We start from the raw sequence: 26,951 nt of genomic DNA on the forward strand, positions 1-26,951 counted from the left end.
GTCCAGCTTACCATGCATAGCCATCAGCTAGTACTTTATTTCCAAACGAGAAAATAACAACTATGGGGAAATTTCTTACAGTTGATGAAGCTAGACCATGAATTATAGGCTGCTTGTGCTCATTTTGTACATGGTCAAGAGAATATAAGCTTTATCAAGCTCATCAGTTGCTTAATTAATATTGATTGTCTTGAATGAGAAATTTGTCAAGGCATAGATGTGAGTGCAGTTTGGTGAAATGATCAGGACTAAAGTCAAAACAGTAGACCACAACTCATCAGACTTTAAGCTTAATCCTAATGTGGACATTGATGACACTGAATGGGCAGATGCAGTGTAGGAAGTCAACTTTATTATGCTTTAATTCTGTGAGGTTGTCAGATGGGCCATAAGCTATATATCTCAATAATTAAGGAGTAGTTGGCTTTCTGACTAGCAGATGTTTTGTCCAAAGTTTGTCTTTTTAATACAGAAATTCATAACTATCCTAAGCATATCTTCCAAGGTATCATAGAAACAAATAAATAGTGACCTCACTTGCACACATCCACTCTCTAGTAATGTATAATACAGCAAAACCAAAGCCAACCATCAAAAGCCAAACCCCACAGACTCTTCCATGGTTTTCCCCTGGTTCAGTCCATTGACATAATAACACCCCAGCATACCACATTGGTCTAGTTAATTCTCCCCCATGTATGCTTCTCACCTTCCTGAACCTTCTTGCTTCTGTACTCGAAAGTTTCTTCTCTCCCTTCTTTCAACCTCTTGGTCTACTAATGATATTGTTTGGACTACCATACCTCAGGGCATGACCTATTTTTGCCTTAACAGTTACTCTCCCATCCTTCCACCTGCTCCTTAGCCTCTTAACTTATTAGTAATTTTTGTTTCCAACCCTCGAGTCCTTCAATTTTTCAGGGTATTTAAAAATTGTAACCTTACAATTTCATAGATATTCATATAATGAAAAAGAATCATTTCAGGAATACATTTGTACACCAATTTCAATCCAGTGCTGTGTAGAAGCTATGTAGATGTTTCAGCACAATGCAAGTGTACAGATAGGGCAACAGGAGGGTGGGTGGCTCCAGATGAAGGTGGGTCTACAGTATGGTTGTATGATATCACCATGGCTGTTTAATTTGTTTATCGATGGGATGGTGGGGGAGGTCATTGCAAGGGTCTTGGGAAGAGGGGCAAGTGTGGAGTCTGTAGGAGGTGAGGATGCCTAGAAGTTGTCACTTATTTGCTTCTGACATGACACTGATGGCAGATTTGAGAGAGAAATTGCAGAAGCTGATGTCTGATTGTGGTAGAGTGTGTGGAAGGAAAAAGTTGAGAGTAAATGTGAATAAAAGCAAGTTTATTAGATGTAGCAGTGCAAAGGAACAGGTTAGTTGGGTTATGAGTTTGAATGCAGAAAACTTGCAGGAATTAGTATTTTAGATAACTGGAAGTGGACATGGCAGCAGATGGAAGCTGAGATGAGTTATAGGATGGGTGGGGGGGTAAAGGGTCGAGTAGCATTTAGGAATGTGTGGAAAGATTGTTTATATCTAACAGGGCAATAATGGGTTATGAATGAAGGTATAGTAGTCTTGATGGTGTTGTATGAGTGTGAGGCATGGGCCACAGATGAAACTGTACAGAAGAGGGTGAATGTGATGGAAATTAACTAATTAACTGTTTGAGGGGAACATGTGATATGAAGAGAGTTGATCAAGTAAGCAAAAGAGATGTGGTAATGACAACACTGAAGAGGGTAAGCTGATATGGTTTGGAAGTATTGAAAGAATAAGTGAGGAGATGTGGACAAAGAGGATATGTATGTCAGAAGTTTAGGGGATATGGAGAATGGTGAGACCAATTTAGAGACTGAAGGTTGGAGTTAATAAGATTTCACATAGTCATGGTCTCAATATGCAAGAGGATGAAAGGTGTGCCCTGGATAAAGTGAACAGGAGCAATGATTATACAGGTGGTGATGTCCTGTCAGTATACTGAACCAGGGCATATGAAGGAGCTAAGGGAAACGATGGGAAGAGGTGTTGTCTGGGACTGTGGATTTGATACATTGCACATGATAACTGAAGGATGGATGTAAGTGAATAAGGCCGTTTCCATGTCTGTTCTTGACTCTGCCTCACTAAAACAGTTCTTTATTATCTCTTATCTTACTAACATTTACATTTGCAATGAGGAGTTTATGTCATTCAGACATGCCAGTCTCTACCACACAGTACATCTTATACCATCAGCTGTACTACTATGCATTACTTTTACTAGCCTGTCATCTGTCTTATGTATTATATGTCCATTTAATCTTAAAGTACTTGTATCCATGCATCTTTCAGATTTTTTTCCTCCGAATATTTCCTTTATCTTTGTTTTTTATACAGGCAAACTTTTTAGCAACTGAAGTGTTTCAGGTAAATTTTAACAAAATCTCCCTGCTTTGAATGTGAGGAAAGATGATATGGTTAACTTGATGTAGGTAGAGGGATGTATCAGAAATAGAATTTGAGTAACTTTGTGGCTAGAAAGGAATAAGCCAGCATTCGACAATGAAAAAACAGTGATTAACAATTAAATCAGCAGGGAACAGCATCCTTTCTGCCTGGTTCTGTAATCACACTTATTTGAATAGGGAAAACAGTAATATGCAAGGGAGGCATGTAAGGACAAAATGGAGACTTCTTTTATCTGTGGCTACCCCCTTTTTGGAAAGGAACGGGTGTCATGATGTAGTTAGAATATTAATGTGAAAAAATTTGAGTCAAGACCAGATTCTTTCCAGTTTACCATGTGTTGAAATTCACCATTTATAACAACTTTTGCCTTTTCTCACTTTTAAAGTATGAAATCATCTTGAATGTAAGGGGTTTCCTTTGTTGATACATGCCATGGAGAAAATCACCACTAGGACTGGCATTAAATACTTGCCATGATGAAGATCACCCTGCCATGCTTGGCATCAAAAACTCACCTTGGTGAAGGTCACCCTGCTTGGTCTGGTATCAAACATTTTGAATTTCTACTATACCCCTTTTTAGGAAAGAAAACTATCAAATTTTTTCTTTTCAATATGATGTTTTTTCTTTTCATACATTAGATATACACACGTGACTAAGTGTTCCAACTGTATCTTACACATAACTAAATATACTATACAAAAATATAAACTCATGAAATGCTAATAACAGAAGAGCCAACCAATATATTTAAAATAATTATTGACAAAATAGATACAGAATATATTATATAGTGTGCTATATTGAACTTTGAAAAATAGTAGGATATCTGAAATCATACACATATTACATAATAACATATAGTAAACACCTTACATTTGTCTTCCTCTAAATATTTTATGTTATTTGTTTATTATACTTTGTCGCTGTCTCCCGCGTTAGCGAGGTAGCGCAAGAAACAGACGGAAGAATGGCCCAACCCACCCACATACACATGTATATACATACACATCCACACACACACATATACATACCTATACATTTCAGCGTATACATATATATATATATATACATTCAGACATATACATATATACACATGTACTTAATTCATACTTGCTGCCTTTATTCATTCCCGTCGCTACCTCGCCACACATGAAATGACACCTCCCTCATATGCGCAAGGTAGCACTAGGAAAAGACAACAAAGGCCACATTCATTCACACTCAGTCTCAAGCTGTTATGTATCATATTTTATATATATTCTATTATTATACTTAATTGCTGTTTTCCCACGTCAATGAGGTAGCGCCAGGAAACAGATGAATGGTCCATCCACTCATATACACATATATATACTTAAATGCCCATACATATACATATCAATATATACATACACAGACATATACATATATACATCTGTACATATTCATACTTGCTTGCCTTCATCCATTTCTGTTGCTAACCTACCCCACAGGAAATAGTGAGGAAAGGTTGACAAGGAGGATATATGTGTCAAAAAAGCAGGGAACATGTAGAACATGGAGACCAAATTGGAGATGGAAGGATGTTTTGTGATCATTGTTTACATCATGATATTCTCACTAATCTTACTTATGCCATTTCATTTTATAAAGATTCAAGATGAGTAGATTATATTTCTGTGTAAACAATTAAATCCCATTTCTCACTTTGTGTGGATCATACAAAGAATCTTTCCAATCATGTCAGTTATCAAACACCTCTTTACCAACTAAAGACCAAATAGCAACACTTGTAATATTTTGATGGATGTTCTGCTGATACTGAGCTCAGCCATTACAGAATAGCAAGTCCTACAGAAATATGTAAGTATCATTTAGATGTAAAACAGTTTTATTATAAAAAATGAGTTTTTATTCAAATTTCCATTGCTGTTGTCAGGTTCCAACAATTTCTTGAACCAAGCACTAACTTCTCTGAAGAAACAGAATTCAAATATCTGGTAATTATTTCTGTATGCAGTATTATGTAGTGTACTATATAATGATATCTCTCAAAAGTACATCATGATGTGTTGTGCATGCAACTTACTTAAATTATGGTGAAAATATTGGGGAAATGTGTACAGTTATAAGTGCAATGGATCAGCCATGTTTACTTAAGTCCCTGATATGTTATGGTAGCACACCATGTGGTTTTTGAGGCATTTTAGAAGCTGTACAAGGTATAGTGATTAATGTAGCTATGGTGAAAATTTTTGGGTCACGGTAATGGTAATTTTTTTATTGCATATATGCAATTTCCATAATGAAAGGGATAATGACTGGCTTATGAGAAATCAGTGTAATCATTTACTGAATGTCTTGCCACACATGCAAGGTAACTGCAGGTTCTGAATATATCCTCTTTAGGTTTTTCTCCTATATTCAGCTTTTATACTATATTTATGTTTTAAAACAACATATTGGATTATAAATGGCAACCAAGAGAGACGGGAAAAGGTGTCTAAAAACCTTCCCTTTCACTAATATATTTCTGAATAATAGGAAAAGGAGACAAACAAGAATCTCTCCTTGAATGCTTATTTGTCTTAATATGAGCTTGCCATGGTGGGAAATGGAAGGTAAAAAAATAATAATTACATACCATACTTACTTGTAGTGATATTGTATGTGTTTATGTGCAAAGAGTGCATGGCAGTTGAATATTAAGGGCTAATCCTTTTTGTTTTCTTTTTGATAGTTGCATTGTGGTCATGTGTGATATGAGGAAATGGTGTTTTTAGTGTTGTAGGGATGGTGGCGCTGAGAATGGATGAAGGCAAGCAAGTATGAATATGTACATGTGTATGTATGTATCTTTTGATATGTATATGTACATGAATGTATATATGTGTGTATGAGTGGATGGGTCTTCCTTCATCTGTTTTCTGGCACTACCTCGTTTATGCTGGAAACAGTGATCAAGTATAATAACAATAAAAAGATATGTATTTATTTATTTATTATACCTGATCGCCATTTCCCGCATTAGTGAGGTAGCACCAGGAAACAAATAACGTTCTTTCCTCCCACATTCTTCATCACTCCCAGAACCTTTGCCCCATCCCCCACCCCATGACTCACATCCCCTTCCATGGTTCCATCCGTTGCTAAGTCCACTCCCATATATCTAAAGCACTTCTTTTCCTCCAATTTTTCTGCATTCAAACTTACATCCCTCTACCCTACTGAACCTAATAACTGGAACCTATATATATATGGAAAGAATGAGTGAGGAAAGGTTGACAAGGAGGATATATGTGTCAAAAGTGCAGGGAACAAGTAGAACATGGAGACCAAATTGGAGATGGAAGGATGGAAAGGAAAAGATTTTGAGCAATCAAGGCCTAAAGATGTATGAGGGCGAGAGGCATACATGAGACAGAGTGAAATGGAATGATTTAGTATACATGGGTGTCTTGGGTAAACTATGGAAAGGTCTGTAGGGTCTGGTTTTTGATAGGGAGTTGTTGGTTTGGTGCATTACACATGGCAGAGAATGGATGTGAGTGGTTGCAACCTTTCTTTATCTGTTCCCGGTACTACGTCACTAACGCAGGTATGTATATATGCGTGTGTGGGTGTTCATATATATACATGTGTATGTGGGTGGGTTGGGCCATTCTTTCATCTGTTTCCTTGTGCTACCTCACTAATGCAGAAGATGGCGATTAAGTGTAATAAAAAAAGAAAATAATAATGTACCATATTTAATTGTCATTTCCTGCGTTAGCAAGGTAGTCCCTGGAACAGACAAAGAAAGGCCACATCCGCTTACATCCATTCTCAAGCTGTCATGTGTAATGCACTGCAACCACAGCTCCCTATCCACACCAAGGCCCCATAGACCTTTTCATGGTTTATACTGAACGTTTCACATACCCTGGTTCAGTCCATTGACCACATGTTGACCCCAGTATACCACTCCTATCCAGTGCATACCTTTCACTGTCCTGTATGTTCAAGCCCCAATTGCTCAAAATATTTTTCACTCCATTCTTCCATCTCCATTTTGGGCTCCCCGTTCTCCTTGTTTCTCTACTTCTGACACGTGTATCTTCTTTGTCAACCTCTTGTCACTCATTCTCTTCATATGTCCGAACAATATCAGCACACCCTCTCTCAACCACACTATTTTCAAACCCACACATCACTCATCCCTTTTATTACTTAGTCAAACCACCTCACACCACATTTTGTCCTAAAACATATCATTTCTATAACAGCCACCTTCCTCCACACAGCCCTCTCTATATACAGCTCCTGCAGCACTCAGGAAGCTGGCCATATCCACCATTGGAGACCATAGTTCATAAAGTGTTGTGATGTGTCTGTGTGCAGATTGTAGGGCAACTGAGTAGTAAGTGCTCAGTGAATGCTTTATGGAAGTTGCATTTAGTACAGAAAGAGCCATGGGATGTGTTGAAACTGTGTTTGTAGTGTTGCAGTGATGGGTGATGTCCTGAGCATAACTGGGAGAGTGGGACTTGTGTTTATCTGGGAAGTGTGGTCTCTAATATGTCTGGTGGGTTAGTAGTTTAAGACTCAATTGATAGGGTAGTTGTTTATTGCTTGTTAGGTTATTCCCTTAAGTATGTGTTTTGTCATTGTTATATTTGTTGGGGGTAGGGGAATCTGTGGGTAGAGGTTACTGGTTGTTCTGAGTGCACTATTTTGTGTGGTTTGCAGCTTTGTTATATTGGCTTTGAGAGGATGGAGGACCAGGCAAGTGTTGCATAGTTTAAAGCAAAGGAAAAGAAAAGTCACCTTTGGTGAGGCTGTATCACCGGGATAACAGTCTCATCACAGAACGTCTCTCTCCAAGGAGTCCACATTTCCTTGATACTGGAAGTAGCTCAGCCTTGAGCTGCAGGAGCCTTTGCAAAAGGTCCTGGGTAACACCAGAATTCTCTCATAGAAACTGTTATTGAATATAAATAAATAAAATATAGATATAAATAATTCAATTGCATAGCTAAATTGAATATCAAAATCATATCTATACAAGAGGATAGTTTTTAATGTGGAAACCAACATAGGGTGCTTTTACAATTTATCATTACAAGTAACATTTTTGTATAACATTAAAAGTTGTCTTTCAATATATATTTCCATAAGTGTCAGTCCTTGATTATTAAGGTTTTAATTTAATCTATAATCATCACATCAATATCATTTTAATATTATAAAAGTTTAAACAATTCATCTTCTGAAAGGAGAGGACCTCACAAAGGTTCCCCCTGGGATCTTTGGAGGTGGACCAACTGGAGGCTTATTTAGTGGCCTGACTGTTGGGTCCATACCTGCAACCTGTTGGGAAGTAATGTCTACCACTGGCCGGCCACCAATTACACGAGGACTCTCTTGTGCTGTGCTTTGTGGCATCACATTGAGACCCGAATCCAATAGCGGAGGTACAGATGAAGAACTAGGCACAGGAGTAGCAAGCAATGGTACAGGGTCACTGGACTGTGGTACAGTAGCACCAAAATCAGCAGAGGTAAGTGATGCAGGATTAGCGACCAACAAAGGCGAGCTGGAAGGGCTTGCAGAACCAGAACCTAGGGCAGAGTCACCATCAGGTATTGGCTGGCTAGCTACTGGAGACTGTTGGTTGTTGATTTCTGTATCACTCAAAATTCCTTGAGGTCCATACAATTCTTTCAGAATGAGTAGCATTGTGTCTTCAGACTCCCTGTAATGAGTATATTATATGTGATTCACTTCAGCAATATTATGATGACTATTGATAACACTAAATCCTTGGCTCACCAACACACTAAAAAGAACCTTGGGTTAGGGAGCAAGTATTATCAAAATTCTTATCACTGCAGACCAGATAAGATCATGAGGTTAAGATTCATTTTGTACCTGTGGGTAAGTGACTTATACATGGGTAAAATGAGGTATACAAGGAATACATGCTAAATCAGTATATTAAATGACATTTATACTATGAATCGAGATCTCCCTTACCAATAGGTAACATGAGCTTGAAGAGCAAAGATGTATTCATTAAAACTTTCATATGGTTTCTCCTGCAGCACGTAGTCAATCCTGCAACCTCTATTGAGATTACCAACAGGGATCCTCATCTCACCTCCTCCAACTGACTGGCCCTCCTCATCTTCCAAGTAAAGTTGACTTGCTAATGCCTGTGAGATACAATTTTCATCACTGATTTAGTCATTTATTTTCACATTTTCAAAAGTATACAACAGGAAGAGACTGTGGGAAATCTTAAGTCAAAAGGTAAGGAAGACTGATTAACTTTTTCATGTTAAACCTAAAGTAAGATATGGATATGCTGTGTCACTTTGGGTATTTGATGAATATATTGATGAGGTGGTGAGAAAACTTATGTATAGTAATGTATGTGATTTACCGGTCTCTTATCAAGTAAACTTCTTAGCAGTGAAAGCAAGGTGGTTCATGTACAGTCCTCAAGTATTTTGATGACTAATTACAGCACTGCCAACCTTGCAAGGACTTTGAAACCCAACAACACTTGCTTAATATGTCTGCATGTTGGTTTGGTTGATTAATTTGAATGCAGCAGTCATTACTTGCTTGTATCAAGGTATATGAATGTGTGAAAAGAGGAATACATGTGTACATAAAAGGAGAGAAAAAAAGCATGGGAACATGAAAAGACAAAAACAAAAGAAAAACAAAAATTATGGATTCCAGGTTATTTACTATATTCATACTAATCTCATGAAAAAAGTCAATGTAGGAATTTTTTCACATAAATGAACACCATCCAAGCATCTAACTAAATAAAGTGAAAGGATATTACACAGATAAGAATTAGCTTTTTTCTGTTTTCACAAAGACTTCATAATTTAACTTATGCTGTGTTGGGTAAAATATGCCATTTCATTTACTTTCTTGTTGCTTGGACAATATGATAATGACACAAACCTCATCAACTTGCTGTTCCAAATTCTGATTTGTTGAACTACCACTGTAAAACTGATAGAGACGATTCCAGGTGTTCTGAATTGAATCCACAATTTTCTGTTTGAATTCTGTACCAACACGTTCAATAGTTTCTTTTAACTCTGAAGAATAAGAAATTCAACTAATTAGTATAATATGTTAAACAATATGTACATATGATAAAAATAGTTACAAATCATATGGTAAACACAAATTACAAAGCATGAAGTTGCTCTTCTATATAATTTATAATTCCTACTACATGTCATGGTGTACTTTGTCACTATACAGTCATACTGACTGGATAAAATTAATTCTTCTTTATATCCTTTTCCTTTCTGTGGTGTAGTAGTTAACATTCCAGAATAAGATGCATTCCTGGGCCATGCAGGGTCAAGCACATAGGTTCGTATCCTGGTTGCAGCAATTGGTCCACAGTCAACTCAGCTGTTCATCCACCCTAAGGGGTTGGTCAATAAAATGGGTACCTGGCTCATGCTAGGTTATATATGTATATATGCACTCCTTTGGCTCAGGTAGCTGTCTTTTCTTTCTGCCTCATCCACGCATGGACTGCTGGGATTCTGTCCACAAATATGTAATCTCTCCTTGTCACACATAACACTTGACAAACACTTCAACTTACACAACTCATTCTTCCTAACTCTAGATTTTTCTGCAGTGAGTGCTATGCACTAGTCCTACCTTTCGATAAAATGGTAGGAGCAATAGATAGAATGGATAGATGGAACATTACTTAGCCACATTAGGCAATAGTAGTTGGTGGGAACATTAGTAGAAGTCTCTGAAAATACCACCACATTAGGCAATAGTAGTTGGTGGGAACATTAGTAGAAGTATCTGAAAATACCACGCTAGAGTTGCCCTCTACCAGTGGCCCACTAAAGGTGAGGCACAAAAGGCTAAGAAGTGGCACTGGCGTTCACGAGCTATGGAGACTTTTGCCATGGCCACCCCCTCAAGGGAATTTCCAAAGGAAACAGGAATCAGATATAGAGTAGTTCCAACAATGTTATATGGTTGCAAGGCATGGGCTTAGGATAGGGTTGTGCAGAGGAGGAAGGATGTGTTGAAAATGAAATGTTTGGACAATATGTGGTGTGAGGTGGTTTGATCGAGTAAGTAATGAAAGGATAAGGGAGATGTGTGGAAATAAAAAGAGTGTGGTGGGGATAGCAGAAGAGGGTGTGTTGAAATAGTTTGAGCATATGGAGAGAATGAGTGAGGAAAGATTGACAAAGAGAATATATGTGTCAGAGGTGAAGAGAACAAGGAGTGGGAGACCAAATTGGAGGTGGAAGGATGGAGTGAAAAAGATTTTGAGTGATCAGGGCCTGAACATACAGGAGGGTGGGAGGCATGCAAGGAACAGAGTGAATTAGAACACTGTAGTATACCAGGGTCGATGTGCTGTTAATGGACTGAACCAGGGCATGTGAAGCGTCTGGGGTAAACCATGGAAAGGTTAAGGGGGCCTGGATGTGGATAGGGAGCTGTGGTTTCAGTGCATTACACATGATAGCTAGAGAATGTGTGAACGAATGTGGCCCTTTTTGTCTGTTTTCCTGGCGCTACCTTGCTGAAAAGGGGGAGGGGGGGATGCTATTTCCTGTGTGGTGGGATAGTGACAGGAATGGATGAAGGCAAGCAAGTATGAATATGTACATGTGTATATATGTATGTCTGTGTATGCATATGTATGTATATGTTGATATGTATATGTGGAAGTATGGGTAATTATGTGTATATGAGTGGTTGGGCCATTCTTCATCTATTTCCTGGCACTACCTTGTTGACGTAGGAAACAGCGATTAAGTATAATAAGATAAATAGATAATATAAATATCTGCCGTCTCTGGAAAGAAAATATTGTGTTTCAACTACACCAACTTAATATCAGTTTTCTGAGAAAGACTGATGGTATAAATCCATTCTTTGGAAAAGGGGCATTACAAGTGAGATATTTGTAAAAGACACCATCCTCAAGTCCCTTTGGTGCTTACAGGGAAAAGGTACATAGAATGCAGAAAATGAAACTGATAGAAAACTATAGAGAAATGATAAAAGATTTAACTTTACATTACCAAGATGCATCCTTTTCCTCCCTTTGTGGTGGGGGATAAGCACTGGTCGAACACTAGTGAGGTTAGGGTCAATCAGAGTTTCTAGTCGATAAGCCACAGGATCAAATGGATGGAAGATGTTGAAGACTCTCTTACAGGTGGGAAGCTGAAAATCCCTGTCAATGGTGTCTATACCTCTAACAGTGATGAACATAGCTGGAAAAAGTAATACATAATATGTAATATATCATTAGAAACACAGCAGATAATGTTCATACACTACTTCTGACACAGTGAGAGCTCCCTAAGACCTATCATGTCCCAAGATAAAAACAATCAGCTGCTTCCAAGGTATAGGAAGCATGAGGTGAACTAACACTATCTACTAGCAACCATTTATATTTAATATATATATAATTACCCCAGGACCAATTTCTAAGAAAGACCTCAGGTGTTAAGGTGTTACTCAGATCTATTTTTATAGGCTTCAACAGCCTAAGTTTGTGCTACTTCTAGTGGCAGGGAAATGTGAAGTGAACTACTTTAATGTGAAAAGTTCTTTGACAAGATTGTATTCCCAGTGATACAGCCTTGCCTTACAATGCAAACTCGAGTAGGTGGAGTCTGGTAACACTTAGTTATACCAAATTATACACTTAACAACCTTTGTTGTAATATTCTGTCTAATTACAACTTGAACAAGGTTAATGAGCAGTAGTGTCCTTGGTTTGCTGTTACCTCACAAAAAAGTTGTATCTACATACACTTGATTATGAAAATTAACTAGTACTTACCAAGTGGAGAGCCCATGAGGAAAAAGGCTTCAGGTCTGAAGATAAGCTTAGGGCATATAATGGAAGGTTGGCCTGTTCCAGCTCCTCCCATCACGTAGTTTACCGGTGATGTTATGGAATTAACACGACCCCTCACAAAATCACCATGATCATCCTAAAGCAAATTTTGTGTGTGTATTACTGGGGACATATCTTATAAAACGTTTGGTACACTGAAAATAAGTTTCTTAAGTACTTTGAGTTACCCATAAATTTAATATCTCTGTCATTATCCATTCAGCAATCTACTGATCTCCCTATTAACAAGCCTACATACTTCATCCAGATTTCAGTATCATGTAAGCAATTTACTGCCCTTCATACTAAATAAAAGAAACAGTACAGTTGCTCATTAAAATGCAATTTTTTTCCCAAAAAATATCCAAAGACCACCCTGCATCTCATATGCCAATGGTTTGACATTATTCTTTTCTATATTTTCCCTGCTAAATAAGGGGTGCATCTAATATGTTGGCAAATATGGTAAATAAGAAATATAGTTGATAAAAATTCACGAGACAACTACCAAAAGCCAGACAAATTTCAAGAAAACTAATAATACTAATTAGGGGAGTAATTTATGTGAGGATTTTTCATTAAAGGCTCAATTCTTGATGCTATCTTGCTAAAGTAAAGGGAGCATGTACGAATAGGAAAATGCTTGAACGCAACAAATTGTAAAAAGGTATGTGAAAAAGATATTTAGAACCATTAGAAAGCCAAGAGAATAAACATCTGAGACTGGACTTTTCAATTCCATTAAGATTACAAGAACCAGCACATCAAAAAATGACAGTTTGTGAATTTATGAAAAAAGAAATGGAATTATGACATGCTTAGGTAATATAAGAGTATGAGGAAAACAGCTTTAGTAAGTAATCTCAATGTTGGCTTCTTCATGAAATTAAAGGGAATAAGTAAAGAGTCGAATTAATCAAAAGAAGATTGAAAGCAGAGTATATGAGATTGGAAAAAAGACCTTGATCAAGGGCAGAATGACTGGTAAATATGAACTAGAAACAGGAGACCTACAAGAGCAGCCTAAGCAAGAACAAACTGTTGGCTGTATGTGTCTCATTCATCTCTTGAGTTAACTGGAAACCCATCCCTTCACATGCAAAAAAGTTAAGTGCTGGGGAAGATTCTACATTCACCACTTCTTACAATATCTTCTTCACTAAAGTATTTGATTAACTAAAGAGCAACAGAAAAGGCTACACCACTTGCACTACCAACCTGCTAGGTTGATCCAGTATACAAAATATACAAGCATGAAAATAGGAAAAAATCATCCTAGTATGTGTTTTACACAAATTAGGCGACACCATGCCAATGTGACTGCTCAATATTTCAGATGAAAAAAGGAATCTTTTCTAAAAATGGAGGAAAAATGGCTAAACTGACTACTGAAAATATAATGAATCATACCTTAGGAGAAGATAATGTGCTATCACTTGTGTTATCAATATTGGATGACTGATGCATGAGGAGGTCAAACAGGATAACTGACCCAAGGGAATGGCCACCAAGTGATACTAGCCCACCAAATGATGGGTTACGTTTGCAGAATAAATTGTACAAGCGATTTAGTTCAGAGGCTACTGTGTCCATGATGTGCTGAAAAATAATCTCCATTACCAAATCTCCTGAATGACTAGTATCTTTGGTAAATATTTATCAGTACAAAGAATACATATTCTGTATGGCTATGTACAAACACCTTAAATCTTAGTTAAATGAAATATCATTAATCAGCATGACTGGATTTGGTTGTAACAATAAACTGTACTCTTGATAAGTATGGGCAATATAGTAAAGAAATCTGGTTCGTGATGGATTCATCCACACCGTCTTTTTGTTTGTATCAAACAATAAACGATGGTGAAACACTTGCATAAGAGTCATGTTTTCTTGTACCTGGCAGTATATAGGACTATTGAAAAGAAGGACATCCAAAATGGTATCATTTGTAAATTCCCTCAATTTGGGTATTGAACGCAGTGTGATGGGCTTCAACTTTTCATCAATGCCTGTAGCATCTCCATGAAGAGCCTGTAAAAAAATATATCCATTATTTAGTTAGAAGGATACTGACATAACAAATATAAGGAATCTAAACTTAAGCCATACATACACTGAATATCCTGACTAACCAATTGACAACACTGTCACTCCTTGAAAAATTCAACGGCAATCCTATCTGCTTTGCCACACTTCCCTTACCCACTCCCCTGTTTATGTTTACTTTTGCCTTTTTCCAGTCTCTCCTAGCATCTCCTACACAAGTCTCTTTTCCAAGCTACCTCACGGCCTTATCATTTAAAACTCAGTACATTTATATCTAAAGTCTCTTCAGCCTGCCCATCAATAAGCATATTTGTATTTTGCTTTCTTTCATACTTTTTTGGTGTTTTCTGTATTAACAAAGTAGCAACAGGAACAACTGACTAGCCCTTAAAGTAAATATCCTTCCTTGGCTCCTTCCTATGTTCCTTCATTTGTTTCTGCTCCTTCTGTCACTTACAACATGCAAGAGACACATGGGTAGTATTCTTTCTCGTGTATCTCCTGACGCTACCTTGCTGAAACAGGAGATAGTGATTCTGTTTCCTGTGGGGCAGGGTAGTGCCAGGAATGGATGAAGGCGAACAAGTATGAATATGTACATGTGAATATATGTATATGTCTGTGTATGTATATGTTGATATGTATATGTATGTATATGTATATATATATGTGTATACGAGTAGATGGGCTATTCTTCGTCTGCTTCCTGGCGCTACCTCGTTGATGCGGGAAACAGCCTTTCTGCCTGTATTCCTGGCGCTGCCTCACTGAAGCAGGGGATAGCGATGCTGTTTTCCTGTGGGGCAAGGTAGCAACAGGAATGGATTGAAGGCAAGCAAGTATGAATATGTACATGTGTATGTATGTAATATCTGTGTATATGTATGTATATATATATGTATATGTTGATATGTATATGTATGTATATATGCGTATGTGGGTGTTTATAAATATATATGTGCATAAGTGGGGGTTTATGTATATATATGTGTATATGAATGGATGGGCCATTCTTCATCTGTTTCCTGGCGCTATCTCGTTGATGCGGGAAATGGCAATTATGTATAATAAAATGAATGAATAATATATACATAAATATATATATATATATATATATATATATATTTTTTTTTTTTTTTTTTATTTTGCTTTGTCGCTGTCTCCCGCGTTTGCCAGTGTTGCCAGGCTTCACCTGGTGAAGGTTACACCATGATTGAAAAATCACCTTTGATGAGGTTGTATCATTAGAAGGACAGTCCTGCCAAAGATATTCTCATCCCAAAGAAGAACATATTTACCTGCTACTGGGAATAGCATTCACATCCAAATCCTATGGTCACTGGATCAAAGTCAAATCCTGGCTTGATGATCGAGTATCCCTACCAGGTAATCTAATGGTAATTAAGTAGCAGCTCATGATAAGCTGGCAATTCAAGGACAACCAAATTTTCTAAAAAACTGGAGAAATTTTACAGCTAAAGAGTCCTTGTTTCATTATCAGACTTGGAGAAAATACACTAGAGATATTCACTTAATCCTTATTAACAATGCTCTCTTCTAATATGAAATGATAGATTCATTCCCTTAAATTATATATAATCTTAAATATCAAATATTAACATACCTTATGCCAAGATACAGGTAAGATTTCCACTCTTCCAACTGCACCCATATCAACTGACTGCTTGAAATGTGTGGACAAGAGTTGCTGACCCAGCTTCCGAAAATCATCAACTGGTAATAGGTAAAAATATGCTGAAATAATGTACCAACAAGAATGGTATTTCTGAACAGAAAAACATTAGAACTTGGGTTTATTCAGAATATCTACGATGATTCCTCACACCTGAGGAACAGGAATTTATTCATACATTTCACTCAGTTCATCATTTTGCAACTGACAGAAAATGATCTTAAAAGAAAAAAAAATTATAGACAAAAAGGCCATAATTAATTCCTGTACATTCATGTGAATTTGTTCCTCTCCTTATCACACAAAGTTTTACTCTATCAATCTAGCAAATTAAACAGGACCTAACACCAAACAGGAAATTTTCAGCATGTCAGCAAACTGGTTTAAGTAACAAAGGTGAAGTACTTGCTGTTTCTTCTGCAGTGGAAATTTAGTATTCATCCATACAAAGAATCGGGGTCAGTGAATAGATAAAGCAGGTGTGAGAAGGAAGTATAAGCAGAAATACTGAGAAAGGAATCAGAGCAGCTTTGTCAACTTCCCAAAGTAATACCTCCATGGATGATCATGGATAAATCATCCAAAAGCACTTTACCATCCAAAATTAGGCACCTTTTTCAAAAAATCTGAAATGACTGGAAATAAAGGATAAACTAAATATCTATCTGACACAAAGAACATTGTAATGTTTTTCATACCTATTATCCGTTTCCCATGTTTATGAGCTAGCACCAGGAAAGAACAAAGAAAGGCCACATTCCCTCGTATCTATTCTCTAACTATCATGTGTAATGCACTAAAACCACAGCTCCCCAAAACTAGGCCCCACAGACCTGACTGTATAATAAATAACTGAACACACACAAGAGGACAAAATAAATATAATACTATAAGAAATTTTTTTTTTTTTTTTTAATTTTCCAAAAGAAGGAACAGAGAAGGGGGCCAGGTGAGGAGTTTCCCTCTAAGGCCCAGTCCTCTGTTCTTAACGCTAACTCGCAAACGCGGGAAATGGCGAATAGTATGAAAAAAAAAAAAAAAAAAAATTGAAATACAAACATGGGTTATATATAAAGAAATCAACTTTTAGGGATTTCGCACAAAAAAACATAGTAAAACCATATTTAAGATAAAAGAATTTACAGCTAAGATCTATATCTCCCACTATATGAAGGAGCATCCATCTAACTGACTGTATACTATGGCTAGTAAAATTGCCATACCTACTTGGCTATGGATGCAATCTTCAGTCTAAAGAGTTATAAACACAGGGTAATTCACCTATACTACCCCATCTCCATATATCTATAAGTTTATATCAATATTATGAATGAAATTCCCCATATTCAAAACAAGGTGGTGAAAGGAAAATTTTCCCCTGTACCTTTGCAGTTTCATAACTGACACTTACCGCACTCTTCTACAGCTCTAAACCGGAGGTCACATACAGACCCTATGCCATGGACTAAGAACAGAAGATGATCTATTTTCTCAGCTTCACCATCATCTATCTCAAAATCCTCTGTTCCACGTTTTACCGTTAACGGTGCTTGAGATCCCTGAAATAAAATCATAGTTATGGAACACAAAAGTTGTTTTCCACTGGGTACAAGCTCCTGTAGGCTGCATAACATATTTATATATATTTATTATACATAATCACAATATACATACATGGCAATACAGAAAAACAGCATTTATCACATAGTAGCACATGCAATGGATACTATATACTAGCCCTGCCTCATGGCAAAATCTCATTTCAGGTTCTCTCAGTTACTCCCTTTCTCCTTTCTACATTGAATTAACAAGTAACTAAATACATCTCACACTTACAACAGACTTGCAAACTACAAGATCAGATGGGCATTATGCAAGAGATGGATTATCAACAATTTGCAGCAAGGCAAACTACCATTCTTAGAGGGTGGGATCAACACCCTGTGAAATAAGGTATGTTATCTCCTAATCAACTTGGCTCACAACAGATAAACTTTCAATAGGATGTTAGATGAAATGGCTACTTGCACTGGTAGTTTAACTTCCATTTCAATGAGTGTCTATGCCATCATTTCTAATAGCTCATAAGGAATGCATATTCCATTGTTAAATACAGCAAAAGTTAAGACCACCACAACATGGTATGGCAAATTCACTATTCATGATCTAGGTTACTTACATTAACAGACACACCGGTGGGAAAGTCTCCCTCTAGACTTCCACCACCATAGTGGATTATAGCACGCGTGGAGTGAATCATGATCCTATCACCACCTTTCAGATCCACTTGCCGATGCCAGTGACCAGTTATCACGGCATCCCGGTATTCATTCTGGAAGAAAACACTGTAATAGATTTCTTCCCAATACATCTTCAATTCCCAACAAGCCTGGCAGTGTATGCAGAAACATTGTATGAATTTCAAATTTGTCTTGAAAAATTCTATTGTTGATACAGCACTTGATACAGCACAAGTGAAAAAGTATAGGATGACAATTTCATTTTTGTGGTAGTACTTCCATGGGTGATCAAGACAAATCAATCTATCAATCAGAGAACACAGTAAGAGAGTGAAATGTATTAATGCTGATATCTCCCAGAGTGTAGAGACATGACACAGTGCCAAAAAACGATTATAAAGTGTGAGGGAAAACTGGCACAGACGTGTAATCCTTACTTCTAAATGTTCAGCAACATCCTCTTCATAGGGCAAAGGTTGAGCATCAAGCGAGCCTTTCTTAAACCAACTACAACGGCGAACAGCTCCTGGTTCAGTTTGTTCCCAATATACTGCTTTCCGTGTTCGTTCCTTAATGTTCACATCATATCGACCACCTTCAGTTGATACCAGCTCTGTGCTATCTGTGATTTAAAGTTGTTGAGACTTTTATGCTTTTCTTAATGTTTCTAAAGAAAATACAACTTATATATTTCAGGTATCAGTAAAACTCTAATCATGAAGGGATATGTTGTTCAGAACCAACTGACCTAATATATAATACCAAGAAATGGCCAAACATGCTAATAACAACTCCCCAACAGACCAACTAATTACCAAAGCTAGATAAGACAGAATGATACTGCACGTGATTTCATTCGTATTAAGGTACACTCTGTTTGTGTAACATATATGGCTGCTCCTGCACACCTCAAAGCTGCAGGAGCCCCGAATATATGGTCTTTCCAAGGATGTATAATAATATTCAGTATGTATATACATACATTCAATTCCATTATATAACCCCAGGATCACTTTCATGGGGTTCCTGCAGCTTCAAGACTGTGCTACAGTCAGCATATATATATATAAATAGCGCTAGGAAAAGACAACAAAGGCCACATTCGTTCACACTGCTTTTAGCAGCTTTCCTGCCACACAACTCTATATGTTGGATATAACACACTATGAAATTCCTTGGAATGCATACCACTGCCAGAGATCTTATTATCATTACTTTTAAATCCTTTGAGATTTTTGTGCACATAAACAGTAAATCTAAGGATGCATACTACTGTAATATTACACTAACCTTCCATATATGCTTCTTCCAATTTAAATGAATCAGCAAAACTGAATGGTCTCCAAATTTGGGGTCGACCAACTGCATAAAACCAGTGATGGATGACTGGGTGATACATACTACTTGCCAACACTGGGTTACTAGCCTGTCAAGAAAAAGTAAACAACATATCCATCTAATTTACATAACATAGGACAATTTGTACAATAAAAGAATATTTATTTATTTATTTATTTATACTTTGTCGCTGTCTCCCATGTTAGCGAGGTAGCGGATAGGGGAGAAAGAACACTTCCCACGCATTCCCCATGTGTCATATAAGGCGACTAAAGGGGATGGGAGCAGGGGGCTACAAACCCTCCCCTCCTTGTATTTTAACTTTCTAAAAGGGGAAACAGAAGGAGTCACAATAAAAGAAGTGTCTGTTAACCTTCCCCAATACTTCGGATATCAATGAAATTTTTAAGCAGCATTCATTTTTTTTTTTTTTTTTTTTTATACTCTGTCGCTGTCTCCCGCGTTTGCGAGGTAGCGCAAGGAAACAGACGAAAGAAATGGCCCAACCCCCCCCCCCATACACATGTACATACACACGTCCACACACGCAAATATACATACCTACACAGCTTTCCATGGTTTACCCCGGACGCTTCACATGCCTTGATTCAATCCACTGACAGCACGTCAACCCCTGTATACCACATCGCTCCAATTCACTCTATTTCTTGCCCTCCTTTCACCCTCCTGCATGTTCAGGCCCCGATCACACAAAATCCTTTTCACTCCATCTTTCCACCTCCAATTTGGTCTCCCTCTTCTCCTCGTTCCCTCCACCTCCGACACATATATCCTCTTGGTCAATCTTTCCTCACTCATTCTCTCCATGTGCCCAAACCATTTCAAAACACCCTCTTCTGCTCTCTCAACCACGCTCTTTTTATTTCCACACATCTCTCTTACCCTTACGTTACTTACTCGATCAAACCACCTCACACCACACATTGTCCTCAAACATCTCATTTCCAGCACATCCATCCTCCTGCGCACAACTCTATCCATAGCCCACGCCTCGCAACCATACAACATTGTTGGAACCACTATTCCTTCAAACATACCCATTTTTGCTTTCCGGGATAATGTTCTCGACTTCCACACATTTTTCAAGGCTCCCAAAATTTTCGCCCCCTCCCCCACCCTATGATCCACTTCCGCTTCCATGGTTCCATCCGCTGACAGATCCACTCCCAGATATCTAAAACACCTCACTTCCTCCAGTTTTTCTCCATTCAAACTCACCTCCCAATTGACTTGACCCTCAACCCTACTGTACCTAATAACCTTGCTCTTATTCACATTTACTCTTAACTTTCTTCTTCCACACACTTTACCAAACTCCGTCACCAGCTTCTGCAGTTTCTCACATGAATCCGCCACCAGCGCTGTATCATCAGCGAACAACAACTGACTCACTTCCCAAGCTCTCTCATCCCCAACAGACTTCATACTTGCCCCTCTTTCCAAAACTCTTGCATTTACCTCCCTAACAACCCCATCCATAAACAAATTAAACAACCATGGAGACATCACACACCCCTGCCGCAAACCTACATTCACTGAGAACCTGAGCCTCTGAAAATGATAATAATGTTAAGAAACTGAAATCCTTAAAAGGGTAGATTAAAGTAAAACGTATGATGGAATAATTTCATGCTATACCTAATTGCTGTTTACATGATAAGTATCACAAGGAATAACAAACAATGGTTTCTGGACTCTCTTAGATTTCTTATTTCAAGCAGATTTTTTTCAAGTTTCTATATTAGACTGAAGGAGCCTGAATATTAACTGAAAGGGAAAAAATCACCTTACATATCAAGCACACTGAGACTTCTTAAGAAAATAACAATCATCATCCTATAACTGGAAAGGCAAAGGGAATTTTTGTCAGTACAGTATAAAGGAAACAAATGCAAGATCTTTTTAATGATAATGAAGAAATGATACTAATAAGTATATTAATCCTAATGTCAATAAATAAGGGAGTTAGGCATGTGGATGAGTAGGAAGAAAGAAGGGCAAGTTGTTCCAGGGGAAGGTGGGTCTGCAGCAGGGGTGTCATGTCACCAGGGCTGTTTAATGTTTATGAATGGGGTGGTGAGAGAGGTGCACGCAAGTCATGGAGAGAGGAGTAGGGCTGCAGTCTGCTGGGGCAAGTGGGGCCGGGGAAGTAAGTCAGTTACTGTCTGCTGATGACACAGCACTGGAGGCAGATTCAGATGAGAAACAGCAGAAACTGGTTTCTGAGTTTAGGGAAGTGTTTAAAAGGAGAAATTAAAGAGTAAATGTTAATAAAACCAAGGTATTTATGTTTAAAACTGAGAGGAACAGGTTAATTGGTGTATGAGTTGAATGGGGAGAACCTGGAGGAAGTGGGATGTCTTAGATACCTTAGTGGACATGGCAGTGAATGGAACCATGAAAGCTGAAGCAGGCCACAGGAAGGGTAAGGGTACAGTGAGGAATGTGTGGAAAGGTGGATCATTCTCTGTGAGGGTAAAGGTGGCCATGTCTAATGGTATAAGAGTCCTGACAGGGTTGTATAAATGTGAAGTAAGGGTCCTAAATAAAAAAGTAAAGAACAGGGTGGATGTGCTGGAAATGAAATGTTTGAGAGCAAAATGTGGTATGACAAGGGTTAATCAAATAGGAAATAAATTGAGAGAGAGGTGTGGTAGCAAAAGAAGTATATACGAGAGGTGAAAAGGGTATACTGAAAGAGTTTGGACATTTGGAGAGGATGAGTGAGGTGATGATGATGAAGACGGTATATAACTTGGAATAAACAAAGAAAGTGGGGGGGACCCAAGGTGATAGAACTGAGTAAAAGATGCACTGATATATCATAGCCTGAACATGAAGGAAGGTGTAAGGGGCCCAAGGGATAGAGTGAAATGGAGCTATGTGATATTCAGGAGGCAACATCCTGACCAAGGGCATATGAAGAGTTCAGGGAAAACATGGAAAAGCTTATGGGTCTTGACAGTGGATAGGGGGATTTGGTTTCAGCGCAACAGACATTAAAACTAAAAAGTGATGTAAGCCAATGAGGTCAGTCTTTGTCTGTTCCTGGTGCTATCTTACTCTCATAGGAAACAGCAAATAGGTATGAAAAAATATATATTTCTAAGTGATAGTGTACTGGTAGCAAATGTGCATCACATCCTCAAGTGGGCTGTAATGTGAATCTGGCCAATGAATAAAACAATCACTAGTGATTCCACTGGTGACTAAATTCAACCAGTATATTACCTACATAACAGTCAATAAAGTAATATCAAAAGCATAAATTCCTTTCTCACCATATTCTCAAATGAGGTAGGAATCACTGCGCTCTGACTTGATACAGGGTAAGATGTTTCTGAAGCCTGTGTTGTTGGAGGTAAGAATGAAATTGGAGATGACTTTGCTTCGAGATTCACGGTGCTAAGCCCTGCATCCACTGAGGTTGCTGCAAAGGGCACACTTGACACTGGAGACAATATGCTTGATGCAAGTATCTGCTCACTAGTATTACCTGATATATTTTCATTAACAAGTGGCACATGTGAAGGATGAAGAACAGATGGTGAGAAATGTGAACTGTCAGTTTGCACTGCAGGTAAAGAAGCCCCCAAGTTTGCACGTAAAGGTTGTAGAGGCATCACACATGAGGGAGATGGGGAGGGACTGTGAGCTGGCTGTTGCACTACATATTTGTTCCTTGGTCGATGAAGGGCACTACTGCCTGGAACAATATACATAAGCTGATAAAGCCCACAAGCACTATTGATACTAAGTCTAAGTAACCCTAAATTTACAACTATCAAATATATTACTGTAAAAACACAGAAAACATCTCTAAATACAGAAAAGCACACCCAAAATCAACTGTTACAAAACAGCGAAACTTTCAAAGCTTCCAATATACACATATTGTATTTTACTGTACATTAAAAGCAGGAAGGTAAGGTAGGTAAATATGAATCCATATTGACAAAGAAATGGATCAGGGTAGTAGAAGAAACATAGGATAAAGTCTTGTTCACCCAGACTAACATGAAATGTATTGTTCAAATAGAAATCAAACTTTTACATTTCCAGGCATTTATATTTGTCTCCCCAAATTGGCTGGTTCAAACATTTAAAAATCAAAAAGGACGAAAGGCAGGTAGTTATGCTGGTAACATAAGAATATGATGAGAACATTAAACAAAAATGATTATGTTCCAAACTCTGAACAGCAAGCCATAGTTAAAGAAATATTCAAATCTACATATAATCTTATCTTCTAAACAGTGCAATAACACAACCTTTAAGAAACTCAAAATGTATGGTCACTTAAGTTACCCACTAAAGTAATGTTAGTTGACTTACCTCTTTTATCCTGAGTACCAAGACCTTCATCAGGTGATGAGAATCCTACTGGAGGTGGAGCCATTAATGGAGAGACCATACTTGGTTCAGAGGAAGGTAAACCAGGAGTAATATGACTTAAAAGAGATGGACCACTAGGTACTGCACCAAGGGAAGCACCAAGTGCAACAGTTGAGGATGGTTTGATGGAAAAAGTACTTGTGGACAGTGTGGCAGTGTGGTGTTGGCTATCAGTGATAAGGGAAGGAATGGTAGTAGGGCCTGGGTAAGGATCACTACTTTGAATTGGAGAAGTGGAAGATGATGGGCTAACTAGAAATGTTCCAGTGGGAAGGGGAGTAAAAGTGGTCGATGGTGGACCTTCAGGTAGATCACCACTTGATAATGTGGTGGTAGGTGGTAAACCCAAAGGACTATGAAAGGGTAGTGCATTATTCAGATGGGGATTAATGGCAGCTGCTGGACCAGAGCTACTATTAAGAGGAGAAGTGGAGGATTGAGAAACAGGAGTTCCAGCAGGAAGAGGTGTAGTAGTGCCTGGTGGGACAGGAGGACTAACAGAAGGAAAAGCAATATTGGAAGGTGTTGGGTGAGTGGGAAGAGTGGCTGTGTGAGTAAGGCCTGTAGGAAGTGTTGCAGAAGGTGATGAAGTAATGGAAAGAGAAGAGAATGGCAGGCTAGTTGGAAGTACTGTGGGAGGTTGCTCAACAAGAGGTGCACCACTAAGTGGTAGATTATCAAAAAAATCAACAGGAGGTGAACTGGTATTAAGTACATCAGATGAAGCTGCACTAACAGGATTAGTGTACTGGAATGTCATGGTTGCTGGTATAAGCTGTGGAGTAGTTGTTGCCTGAGAATGCATGGAAGCTGGGTTATGTAATGGGGTAGGTGAGCTTGATGATCTAGATTCTGTGGGTGATGAAAGAGAGGAAGTGACCACTGCTCCAATTGCAGATGTTTCTCCTAAAGCTGATTCTTGAATTAAAGAATTCACATTATCGTTGCCAGTGACAGATGTTGCATCAACTCCCAATGCAGCTGGTAATGTTGGACCTGAAGTGTTCTGCACCCCAAGGTTATTGGTACCTTGAATTTCTGGAAAAGATGAGTCTGTAAACACCTTTAGTAAAATACAATATGCAGAGTACAATACAATAACAGTTCTAAGAAAACCAACATTACTTTCCTTGAAATGAATGTTAAAATTTCTTTGATACTATTTTAGAAAACTATTCTTTTTAATAATAAATTCTATCTGATATCATCACACTGTTCAGTAATTACTAACTGTTACTCGACTGTGATTCGAAAAAGAAAAGTTGAGTACATTTCCATTAACTATCTATATGATATTGAAAATGTATATAAATCCATTCTCTGTTCTTCAGTCTGAACACAATTAGTGTAATCAAGGTATCACTGTACAAAAATCTTATAATTTCTCACTGCAAGATGCATTATCTCCAAATAATTCATTCTTACAATAATGAGATAATAAAAATATGACTAATATATAAACTTTTTCAATATCTAAGCCATTGTGTTCCTTACCAAATCTCCTATTTTACTTCTCTATAAAAAGAATACACTTTTACCACTTCCAAATCTTCTCTGCCAGAAACAAATATCACTAGCATACATTACAATAAGCTAAACCCCTCTTTCCAGCAGTCCTCTCCACAAATGTAAGAAAATTAGACAATATGAAGTGGGCCAGCAGCTATATCACTTCACATCACCTGTACAACCTACGCAATATGAATGTCCATGGACAATGATTTCATCTTTTCAACATCTTCCTTTCATGTGTTGTTTGTAAGAAGAAAATAGTGATGGTAATGTATCGAATATACAGTACCAAAACATTACTGGGCCATTTTTAAGTGATGAGATACAAGACTTAAATACCTACACATGATGTAATTATGGTGCACAACTTGGGTAACAATGATTTCTAATGGTGCTGAACTATCTAATTTTAACAGTCATGTCTTAGTGATTCATAACACTGAAAGGATAAAGGGAACTGATAAGGATTTTGAGCAAGTCACATTACTCTCAAAGCTGTCATAATCAGAAGAAATATCAATGACTGTTTCACTTGGTTCCTAAAGAAAAACCAGACAACTTCATTCTGATGATAATACTACCCATGTATCTCCTGCTTACTGTAGATGACCTACAGGGGTGGGAAGATGGGGATGGAAATCCTCCCTTCCTGAACTAAAGAGTAAGGAATGCACTGGGACAACCTTCGTCAAAATTTATAAACTAGATCCTAACCATCCATACAGGGATGAATTAATATTGGCTTTTACCACCTTCAGTACTATAGCCACCATATAATTTTTTAAAAAAAGGTGTTGCTCTAAATCATGCTACACATCTGTTACTGTTCTCTAAGCATATTGTGATGAAATCATTTAACATTATATGTTATCATTCATGCGGCGCTTATCTGACAAATTTCCCTAAAATACAGTGAATATGTTTCCTAATCTATATATACTATGGAAGAAGAAAAACTACAAGAGTTCTAAGCCAACTACATTCCCTTGGCCTTGAAAAAGTACATAACTACCACCATATTCATAGCAGTCTCGCCACAAGAAACTCACCATTAGCATCTTTTTGTGCGTCATTTTGTGATGGAGGAATCAGAACCGCTGGAGCCTGGAAACCGTCGAAAGCAGAACTACTGCTAGCTGAAAACAAGAGGGGATTGACGTTTGGCCTAGAAGTCATCTTTCGTGGAAGGGTATGACGTCATGTAAACCAAAGTAATAACAACAAGCATAATGAAGATAAAGCTAATAGCAATATGAGTGTGTTAACAATGTTTAAAGAATATGCATGCATAGATTCATTCATATGCTATCAAAATATAATTTATATAATAT

The 26,951-nt window shown here is 37.8% G+C and overlaps 1 protein-coding gene across 2 annotated transcripts; it reads right to left on the bottom strand.

The window, feature by feature from the left end:
* Positions 1-5,201: 5,201 nt before the first annotated feature.
* Positions 5,202-26,827, bottom strand: LOC139765579 (uncharacterized). 2 transcript variants are annotated; one of them, XM_071693162.1, is made up of 15 exons: positions 26,670-26,827; positions 24,049-25,146; positions 22,995-23,143; positions 19,645-19,780; positions 18,792-18,976; positions 18,294-18,446; positions 17,526-17,673; positions 16,046-16,155; positions 14,272-14,406; positions 13,783-13,971; positions 12,316-12,469; positions 11,543-11,737; positions 9,420-9,559; positions 8,472-8,650; positions 5,202-8,190 (listed from the first exon to the last, which is right to left on the bottom strand). In XM_071693162.1, the coding sequence occupies exons 1-15, from the start codon at positions 26,794-26,796 to the stop codon at positions 7,698-7,700; spliced, it is 3,591 nt and encodes a 1,196-aa protein (XP_071549263.1). In that variant the 5' UTR covers positions 26,797-26,827; the 3' UTR covers positions 5,202-7,697. The 2 variants fall into 2 exon arrangements, with proteins under 2 accessions (XP_071549263.1, XP_071549262.1); XM_071693161.1 differs by having other exon boundaries at positions 7,118-8,190; positions 22,995-23,419.
* Between the last annotated feature and the right edge of the window lie 124 nt (positions 26,828-26,951).

This window comes from Panulirus ornatus, chromosome 55, assembly GCF_036320965.1.
Source record: "Panulirus ornatus isolate Po-2019 chromosome 55, ASM3632096v1, whole genome shotgun sequence".
NCBI classification, from domain to species: Eukaryota; Metazoa; Arthropoda; class Malacostraca; order Decapoda; family Palinuridae; genus Panulirus; species Panulirus ornatus.

Excerpts from the sequence above, each read along its gene's own strand:
- LOC139765579 (XM_071693161.1), bottom strand. The coding sequence starts at position 26,796 with ATGACTTCTAGGCCAAACGTCAATCCCCTCTTGTTTTCAGCTAGCAGT. Across the intron at positions 18,977-19,644 it reads GGAAGAAGCATATATGGAAG|ATAGCACAGAGCTGGTATCA; the intron begins GTTAGTGTAATA and ends TTTAAATCACAG. Across the intron at positions 14,407-16,045 it reads TACCTGTATCTTGGCATAAG|GCTCTTCATGGAGATGCTAC; the intron begins GTATGTTAATAT and ends ATTTTTTTACAG.